This window comes from Telmatherina bonti (assembly GCF_933228915.1).
Source record: "Telmatherina bonti genome assembly, chromosome: 20".
NCBI lineage: Eukaryota > Metazoa > Chordata > Actinopteri > Atheriniformes > Telmatherinidae > Telmatherina > Telmatherina bonti.
Window position 1 is genome coordinate 23,208,229 of NC_136618.1, and position 10,132 is coordinate 23,218,360.

General features: G+C 41.6%; 1 protein-coding gene across 1 annotated transcript; it reads right to left on the reverse strand.

Annotated features, from left to right (window-relative positions):
* Positions 1 to 3,580: 3,580 nt before the first annotated feature.
* Positions 3,581 to 9,787, reverse strand: kbtbd2 (kelch repeat and BTB (POZ) domain containing 2). The gene is made up of 3 exons (XM_079259428.1): positions 9,424 to 9,787; positions 5,957 to 6,122; positions 3,581 to 5,685 (listed from the first exon to the last, which is right to left on the reverse strand). The coding sequence occupies exons 1-3, from the start codon at positions 9,594 to 9,596 to the stop codon at positions 4,126 to 4,128; spliced, it is 1,899 nt and encodes a 632-aa protein (XP_079115554.1). The 5' UTR covers positions 9,597 to 9,787; the 3' UTR covers positions 3,581 to 4,125.
* Positions 9,788 to 10,132: the final 345 nt, after the last annotated feature.

The window sequence follows — 10,132 nt, forward strand, 5'->3', positions numbered from 1 at the left end:
AAGTTTTCCCTCCATGTTACAAGTACTCAACATTTGTTGGATTAAAGGTGGTCCAGTGAGCATGCTCTGTCCAGCCAATTTTCCAGCTGTTTGCTGTTGTATGTTTGCATCGTTTTTGTCATCGTCTTCATGCTTTTACAGTCATCGACTCTTCTGGATTTTAATTTCTGAAGTGTGATTAAATATCAGCTGTTTAAAGATGCTTGTTTCTTTTTTATCCTCTGATGATATATTTTCCTTTTGTATTTAAAATATTTGAATGTAAAGTGAATTGAGTTTCACAAAATATTTTCTTGACAGATGCTTTTAATGTATTGGAGATGGAAGTGATATCCTATATTGCTGTATTAAAAAAAAAAATCATAATAAAAGAAACTCTGTTGCAGTTTTGTTTTGCTTTTTTCTTTTAGTTATTTGGGTTTGTGTGTGGGAGCAGATGTAGGTCAGCCTAACAAAGTGATAGCAAATGCGTGTTTGTGGAAAGAGCTGCTGTTGTGATGGCACATGGCTCAACAAAAGCACTCAATGTTTTGTCTGGAAAATATTTAGGATGACAGGGACCCATGAACTCAGCAACCTCACAGGTTGCTTTAGCCTGTGGCTTGCAGATTCACATTGCAGCCACAACATAGAGGATGAGCTGCAAATAATACCCCCATTCATTTCTATTTAAAAATAATTATTGTATACAGTTGTGCTCATATTTATTCATACTTTTATTAAAGAAGGAAAAAAAAAAAAAACAGCTGCCTGTAAAAAAGAAAAAAAAAAATTTAAAATAAAAGCGGAAATTGACTAAAGTAATAAATAAAGTTTTTCTGAAAATCATTACATTATTTTCTAATTCTGGTTCAATAGAAATATTTTTTTTTAAAAGCAAACAAATAAGATAATTTATTACATATTACATCACTCATACACTCATATTTTGTTGAACAATCTTTTAATGTTTCCGCTTCAGTCAGGTGTTTTCTGTTCCTCTCAGTCAGACTTCTGAACCTGTTGACAGGTATTTTGTCCCACTGTTCAACTCTCTCCAGTTATTTGAGTGACTGTTGTAAATTCAGCCTTTTCTTTAATGAAAGGGTATGAATACATATGAGCACAACTGTACCTTTAAAAAAAAAAACAAAAACACGGGAGCTACCGAAGATCTGGTGTCTTCAGGATAGTTTTATCTCACTTGGAAATAAGTAATGTCAATTATGAAAAAACATATAGTTTCGGTTTTTTTAAGGTGACAGTAACAAGGCGGTGGTCTCATATCTTTCAAAACCACTGGGTCTGCCAGAAAAACTATAGTATGGGGTTAGGATCCATTTCAGTCTTTTTTTGAATGTCTTGAAGACCAAAACACACATATGTTAAACTGTTAAACATATGGCTTTCTGTTAAAGTTTGGCTTTCATTTCACCATTTTTTTTTAAAATCATTGGGTTATTTACACTGGTTTTGAATCTTTTGTTTGAAGAGAACTGTAAAGTTTAGAACCTAAAAATGTGCTCAAATACCCTAAATTTCAACTAATTGTCCTCAGACTGGAAGTAGTTTTTTTTTTTGGCTGTTAATCAGAATGTTGCCTAAAATGACATCTTTCCTACCTGGACCTTTGAGACCAGTCTGTGGACAGAAGCCAATGATGGACTGTCCCGATGTGACTTTGTATATTTTTCTGCTGATTTCATAGTTTTGACTTACATTGACTAATTTGCAGAAATATAACTGTATATGCATATAAATGCAAATGCACTGATAATACCTTCCAATGCCTCTGTAAAAGGACTTCAGTGGTGAAAAAATTGCGGAAAAATCCTGAAAAAAATAAATTATGTTTGCTGAATTAAACATGTTCTACACCAAAAATGGTATTTGTAACAAAAATCTTTTGCTAATTTAACACCTCGTTTGGTCATTGTGAAAGAAGATGCCAGTCTATTGTACTACATGGTAAATAAAAAGCAAACAGACATCTACAAAACATTTTTTGGTACTTTTTTTTTTTTAATAAATTAAAGTTCATTCAAAATACAGTGCCAAAGGAAAATGATGCAGCCAAACATGCTATTAAGGTTTGTCATGAAGCACCTGTGCTCATGTTTTTTTTTTTTTTTTAAAAATAGGAGGAAGAACCTCCTCCCTCCCAAACCCACCCTCTCCACTGATGCTAGTGGTTGCTGGGATGATTTCTGTAGCAACAGCCCTGGGCCAGCCCTCCCTTCTCACAACCAATCAGCAGCAAGATTTATTCTTATTCACTCGAAAATGTAATCCAATAGGGAAATGGAGATCTACCCACAATCACACTACAGTGATGTCTGATATTAAATTAAAAAAGAAAAAGAAAAAAAAGACACTTATACAAAATAGACCTGGTTATTTTTCCCCACGTTAAAACAGCTGTCCTTTAAACATTTGAAAAATATATATTTTAGCATATTCATTACATACTTATATTTATATATTTCAGCAGCTTACAAATAAAAAAATGCATGAGCCCAGAACTAATGTTTGCACTGCAAGTGGAGTTGTGGTCTGCAGAGACCGTGGTGGAAAGAAACAAAGTGTTGTGGTCATGTGATGATGGACAGAGTGAGGTGTAAACTGCTGGTTGTGTGGAAGACCTGTGTGCAGCAGACTTGACTATGGTGGAGTCGGGAAGGTGGAGGGTGGAAAGGTGAAGGCGGCGAGGCGACGGCTGGCTGGACCTGCAGTCACCGTCTTTTCTTTTTTTTTTTCCTTACACCCCCTTCACCTCTCACTTGTTCCCATCATCAACCGTCCCACTCCTCCAGGAAACCACGGGTGCTTTTCCCCTTCGTCTGCAGGGCCTTTTGAGGAAATCCATCTTATTTTCATAGGAATACTCTGCTGAAAATCAAGTTCCTTGCACCCAGACTGCTGATCAAATACTTTAACGCCAAAAACTCCCCTCTTGTTCCACTGTACAGTTTCTGGGTTTCAAAGGAAAAAACAAAAACAACCCCCCCCCCCCATCAATTTCAAGAAGTCACCATGAGCCCCTTGAACTCTTTATCCCTTTTTGTAAAAGTAATGGACCAAGTTTAGAAATGAAAGAAAATCTAAAGACCTCTACGGGATGTTCAGTTTTTCTTTTCTTTTGGTTATTAGTATGAAAATGTTTACAAAACACAGAAATGCAGAAAAAGTCATACATAGAAAGCCAAACATTCCCTGGTTTTAATCTTTTTGTCCCATTTCAGTCATGATTTGAATACTTGCTTTTCAGCACCTGCAAGAAAAAAAAAATCAACCAATAATACTTGTCTTGTAGTCAGTTTGACAAACTTTAAACATTGTCTTGTGGCCTTTGTTAGGGGCAGTTTTCCAATATTTCATGTACCTTTGAGCTGAAACATCTAATTCAGAGCTTTCACACGAAGCTTCAGCTTAGTTGCTTCAGGAATAAGTTTCATCAAAAGCTGAGTAAACACTTATCAAACTTTAAATTTCCCTAAAACACTCACATTTATATAATCCATCCACTCCCAAGGTATCGCATTCATTTTTTAGTAATGCTTTTGACATGAGTACATGCAGATGGAAAATGTTTGCAGCCCACTGTGACCAACTGAAATGCTACCAATTTTTCTCCAGACAGGAATAAATGATTTTCTGCAGAGCATTTCCTTATCAATAAAGAGAGGGAAAGGGTGTCGACAGAAAAGGGGGAAGCCAAGAATGTAGAAACGGGTCTGAGGAGGGAGTTTTGGTACAGTTGCCATTATAATTTAACAGGTTTACCAGTTAAGTGCATCATCCTCCTCCTCATCATCATCATGAAATTAGTTGTTCAGATTATCACATTGTAAAAACAATATGACAGACATAATATCTAACAGATGTCACCGACATTAAAATAAAAAAAAGGAAAAGAAAGAAAAATAGTCAGATTACTAGTATATCTGAAGGGATTCTTCTTGTTCCAAGCTTGTTTCAACGCCACTGTTAAGCAGCAACAGCTTCAAGTCCAGCGATCCTTCCATGAAACAGACAAACCCCAAAATTCGTCGAGATCTGGAGCCCACCCCCCCCCTTCATGTTCACCCCTCAGTGTTACAGACTCCTGTAATAGTCGTTGAGGTAGGGGAGGCGGGGGTGTAAGAGCTATACATGAGGGACCGTGACCAGCTCCCCGTCCACCTCAAACTCCTCAGCTCCATCGGGGGAGAAGAGGTAGGTTGGCGGCTTCCATGGGGACTCCTCCAAACAGGAGGGGTACAGTTTCCCCACTGCGCAGCGGAAGTCCTTCCCCAGATCCCAGAGGACGCGCTCAGACACGGGCTGCCGCAGGTACCAGCGGTCCAGCTCCACATCATACTGATAAATGGCGTACTTGGCACGCTCGTTCATGTGGGTTTCGCGCATGAAAATGCACAGCGAGTTGAGCAGGACCACGGCGCGGACGCACGGATCCGAGTAGCGCTTAGCAGGAATGTTGGCGGCAACGCGCCACTCGTTCTTGTTGACATCGTAGATCTCCACTGTGACAGAGGAGCCATCAATGGTGCTCGTTGGCATGCGCAAACCGGAGTTGCTGACCACGTGAAGGCCGCCGATGTAGAAAATGAGGTCGCCGAAGGCAGCTGCGGAGGCGAAGCAGCGGCTGGTCTTGCGTGGGGCCATTTCCACCCAAGTGTCCGCTCGGGGGAAGTAGCAGTACATCAGATCGTGCGTCATCACGTAGATGCAGTCGTGCGCCACCACCGAAGTGCTCCAGTTCCAGGTGAAGGGCAGAGGGCTCATCATGCTCCATTCGTCCTTCTCGCAGTCGTAACGCTCCACTGTGCGCTTGTTTAGCTCTCCTCCAACATTATCGCCACCGATTGCATAGATGTAGCCCTCACAGTAGACCAGCGAGGGCTTGGTCCGGGCACACAGCATGGGGGTTTTGGGCACCCAGGTGTTCTGCTGCGCATCAAACCAGAAAAAACTATCGACTGGGTGGAAAACGGCCTGTAACTTGCCTTTCTTGCCATGATTAGTGATTGAGTTTTTTAAAGGGATTTGTCCGCCAGCAATAAACACATCATTGTCTGGAGTAACAAGGGTCCCCACCTTCTGCAAGTCTCCTGGGGGGTTGCAGAGCTTGTACACTTTTTCTGCTTGTGGGCTGTAACACACTATTGTTGTAGGCACAGACGTAGACATTACATAGCACTCGCCTTGTGTTTCTGACATAGCCTCCATGAAGATGAGCATCTCCTCCTTGGTCATGCCTAATCGGGGCTTGAAGAATTTGGGCATGGACTTGTAGAGGCCCTGCACCACCACAGACTTGTCATTAGGTGGCAAACCCTGGAACCAGGCACGCTGCGTCACCTCTGACAACGCATCGATGCGGATCTGACTCAGCACAGAGGACAGGTGCTGTGAGCGCGCTTCCATGTTAAATTCCAACCACAGCATGGCGGCCTCGCGCACCGTTTCCTCCTTCTCGACATTGAGATTGTCGCTGCTCAGGATGTCTATCAACAGCTCGTGGGAGAGCTGAAGGAAGGCCTCCTGCCGGTACACAATGGGGAACTTGTGCTCCACCATGCGCTTGGCGCTCTGCTTTAACTCACTACAGCTGAACAGGTCGCCGATGCTCAACATGCGGACGCAGTTCTCAGCATTGATCTTCTTCACTAAATAGTCCCTGCACTGGAGCAAGACGTCTTCTACCTGCAGTGGACAGAGGAAAGGGGACGATATTCAGACATCGGTCAACACAAATGTTTCTCTGTCCCAATCAGTTTGTAGAAATTTTTTATTTTGGGAAATTATAATCTAAACGATCTAAAATAGAAAACAAGTAGGATCTGGTCTGATGAGAATTCCAAGTAACGATAAAGGAAAATTACATAGAGATAATATAAATAATGCATTTTTTAAAAGGGATTTTTTGATGGCAAGACAAACACACTGGTCCTTTAGGATAAAAACCTTTTCTGACCTGTAAGAAGCAGGCAGTCTCATAGAGTGGCTCCACTGTGCTGTCACTGATGGCTAGGTTGCCCGTGTAGGCATATGTGATGATGATCTGCAGGGTGGCCGGGTCCACATTCCTCAGATGGACGTGTGTCTGCTTGCTCTCGCTGAGTCCACTCATGAACATTGCCCTGCAGCAGAACAATGACTGATCAGTCAACAGTAACTGAAAGAGGATGTAAGCCACAGGATTTGGACTGTAATTCATACACGTTTTAGGGACAGAAAGAGAGAGGGTTCCAGCTCCTCAAAAAAATAATTAAATCAACTTTTTCATTTAAATTATATCCTTTAAAATCAATTTTGCAACTAAAACTATGCTACTATTGATTTCTCAAGTACTGATTAGATGTTTTCCTGAAAAACCAGAAGACAAAAAGTGACATTCAGGATCTGGGCTGTAAGATAACTGCAAAGGACAACTCAGCTCTAGCTGGGTCTCAACTTTTTTTTGCTGCATCAGCCTCAGCAGACTGCCCACTCTTCCTTCATGTCATTCATCAGCAGCATCCACTGTGAGTCATATCCTCAACTTCTCTCATTTCAGTTACTGCGAGTCTGAAGGGGTATCTTTTGTGGAAAACAGCGTTTCAGTGCTCAAGTTGCCCAAGAACACATGTACATACATATATGTACGCAACTACGTATAAGCAACTGTTTGTCACTGAAAAACTATTTGTGGTTAATTTTATGTTATGCTACAGAAACTAAATGTATGCATTTTCTTGTCCTTTAAGTGTACCCACAAGAATGAACAAAGATGGATTTTTATTTCTGATACAGTCAGAAAAGGTACGCACCACCTTTAAGTCAATAAGGTGACAAACAGAATCAAATATTCCTCTGATGTAATAAACATTTACTTCTTTAAAAGATGAATCATTGATTAGTTTGTCTGATAAAGTCAACACACTTTCTGGTCTTAAAGACACACTACAGAACTTTTGCAGATTTACTTAGTAATGCGGCCCCCATCGACGACTTCAGCTGGATTTACACTAGTATTTCCACACCTGACATGACCCCTGCTATGCAGCACAGTTAAGCGGAAGTCCTTCTTTGTGATTGTTCAGTTCGTAATTACAAGTTTTCTGGAGCTTCTTGCTGAATTTTTGCAGCAACCAGAGAAGAAAAACTGGACTAAAGTTGGCCCTACTGTATGCAAACACTACACGAGAATAGATCCAATTTAATTCAGCATCTATCATGCATCCTAGCTGTAACATGAGCCCTCTCCAACCAGTAAGACTTTATCTTAAGTTTTGTCTTATCTCATGGTTTTCCTCTCTTCCTTCAATGTCTTCTTGTGTTTCGTTCCTAAATCAGCCATGGTGTGCGTTCAAAACAGTCACTCTATTAATATCCCATTGCTAGCATGTGACGGGGTGCATAAAGTGAAACTTGGCTGATATTTAACGCAGAGTACTAGAAGAAAAAGTTGTATAGTGCGGTTTTGTCAGCCTTGGGACGCCGCAGGGCAGCAACAGCTCCAGAAATCCACATGACAGATGCCACTGTGATCAAACAAAACATGCAAACCATCATACAAGAGTGAACACAGAACTGACTTTTACTGGCTTGAAAGGTCGCAGCACAGGTAGGATACAAGATGGAGTCTGAATTAGCTGTTGTTGGCGGGTAGGCCAAATGAGGCCAGAAAGATCATAAAAGTTGAATTTGTAGTAAAAAATATCAGTAACTGCATACCTTAATGGGGTCCTATTATGATATTTTGAGTTTACTGAGCTTTCTACAGTGTTACAGTGTTGAATCCTTATCAGACATGTGAATGGGACTGTTTTTTAATCACCTAAACGCATGTTTGAGTTGAGTTCCAGCACACTCTCCGTTCGGTTTTCATGGCGAAAAAAAACGCGTAGTTTTAGAGAGTTTTTTCTACTTGGAAATCCTTGTGACGTCCCGGGGGATAAGGTTCGGTGATTGGTTACCTTCTACTGGTTAACATACATCAGGCGAGTGGAAAACGTCGGATAAGGTTATTTCGAACGATGGCTGGTGAGTTTACCAAAGAGAGACATCCTGCTGCATTCGTTGCTGTGGGTTGCTGTTTTCCACTTCGTTTTCAGGGTCTGATTCAGGTTCCAACATGTAGGGCTGGATGCTATGTGTTGACATTGTATTTTATTTTTTTTATTGAGTTCATATTAGCCTAATCCTTCTGTTTATGAGATGTTACAATGACGGCAAAAGCTGTTGCGGTGTGCGCTCCCGATGTGGTGCAGTGGCGGGAGGCGGAGCTTAATGCGAAAGAGTCTCAATCCACTCGTTTTGCCCGCAGGCTGTTCTGACAGCCTACGGAGAGGGTCGGTCTGAAGTAAATAAAGCCATTTGTGACAATAACTCGATCAATCCCAGCCCTTCTGGTCTCAGAAATAAAAATAAATTAGACTGAAATGCACATAATAATTCCACTTTAAAGAATGTACTTCTTTGCTCTTGTTAGCATTTCTGTTGACATTCTATGGATTTTTTTCATCTTTCATTTCAGATGAGAAAAAAAAAAACCCAAAACAAACTAAGAGTCATCTGCATCAAATATTACAGGGGTTTTGAGGTGTGTGTCCGTGTGTTGATCACAGTAGGGGCTGAACATGCCAAGCTGTATTACATAACCCTGCAGGTCCAGAGTTGCGCCCCCTCCACCCAATCTCTCACCAAGACCTACGTGACCAAACTTTCCCGTTCAAAGACAAGCTCTCTCAAGAGTCCACCCCCTTCTTTCCTTGAGGCGAGGAATGCGTGGAGAGAGGAGGTGAACAGGGAGGAAACAGGAGGAGGAAGGAACAGCAGTTTATCGGAAGGACTGACACCTCTCAAGCCTGAAGGGGAAAATGCTTTGCGTGTTCACACCAGATAAACAGTGTGTGGGAAACAGTGGGAAGAAGCGTAATGTAAGAACGGAGAAAGGAAAAGATGAGAGAGGTGTAGACAGTGTGTTTAAATGACGCATGCGCTGCTGTCATGTACAGATGAACTTTTCCCAGATTCAATGCTGCAGCTCTGTCAGTCACTGTAGTGCATTCACTTCATTATGCAATGTTGTACGTATGAACAAGACCTCCTGTGGGAAATGTGGAAAACATCTGAGGAACTCCTGTTGGTGGTTGCTTAATTTTTTCCATGTAAAAATATATATCAGAAACATAATGACTGGTGCAGAATACAGCTCCAGTTTCCAAGAAAACATCATCTACTTGCTTTCCATCATTCATACATACATAAAAAAAAAAAAAGAGCTCACTTGCTCTACAATGTGGCGCATTATTCATTGTAACTAGAGGAGGTGAGCATTTAAAGACATAACTGGCTAAATGAGATGCAAAACGTGGTCATGCTCAGCTTGCCAAATACAATAATATACAACATGTGTTATTCCACACCACGAAGCTGACAACAGTGTCACACACTCACCTGAAATAGGAGCTACATGTGGCTAAGACCATCTTGTGACATGGGAACTCTGTGTCCTCCACCAGCAGCACCACATCAGTCAGTAATTTCTGTTCGTAAAAGAACTTAAGCTGCTCCAGCAGGGAGACAGCATAGTCCGTGTTGACCGGCCTGCGCTCACTAAGATCCGACATGGTTGCATCCCATGAATCGTGCCCCAGTTTTAAAAACTCACACAGCCGGCAGAACCGGACTCAAACAACCAGGAGAAAAAAATGTAAATATATCTATTCTTAAAGATTCAAAAGGATGTATGGAGGGGAAGGAGAACTCCACAACACCCCCGCTGGACCAGGTGGAGGTGTAAAACTCCTTTATGGCAAACTCTTTGCTGGTCCTTCTGCTGGTGATGTGATGAAAGCTCAGCTAAGACGACAAGGTTGTGACAAACCCTGTCACTGTCAGGAGTCCAGAGTAAGTGGGGGATTAGGGGTGAGGAAGGAGATTCCCCTTGTGGGTCTTTCTGTCATCTGGAGTCATGCAGAGAGGAACTGAAGACCGGAGGTAGAGAGAACGCGACTGCTGTCGCAACACTGCTACATTAGTGGTTGCCTGAAAGACAAAAAACAAAGCACAAAGGAAAGAAGTGAATTTAAAATCCTTGTAGAGCAGAAAAACACAAATCATTAAATTCTTTTTCTTCCCCATGGCAGCCAGATCAGAAACTTGT

Bases quoted from the DNA above. Each gene is read 5' to 3' on its own strand.
- kbtbd2 (XM_079259428.1), bottom strand. From the start codon at position 9,596: ATGTCGGATCTTAGTGAGCGCAGGCCGGTCAACACGGACTATGCTGTC. The intron at 6,123-9,423 runs GTGAGTGTGTGA...GTTCTGCTGCAG, and splicing joins ACATGTAGCTCCTATTTCAG to GGCAATGTTCATGAGTGGAC. The intron at 5,686-5,956 runs GTCAGAAAAGGT...TGTCCACTGCAG, and splicing joins AGACTGCCTGCTTCTTACAG to GTAGAAGACGTCTTGCTCCA.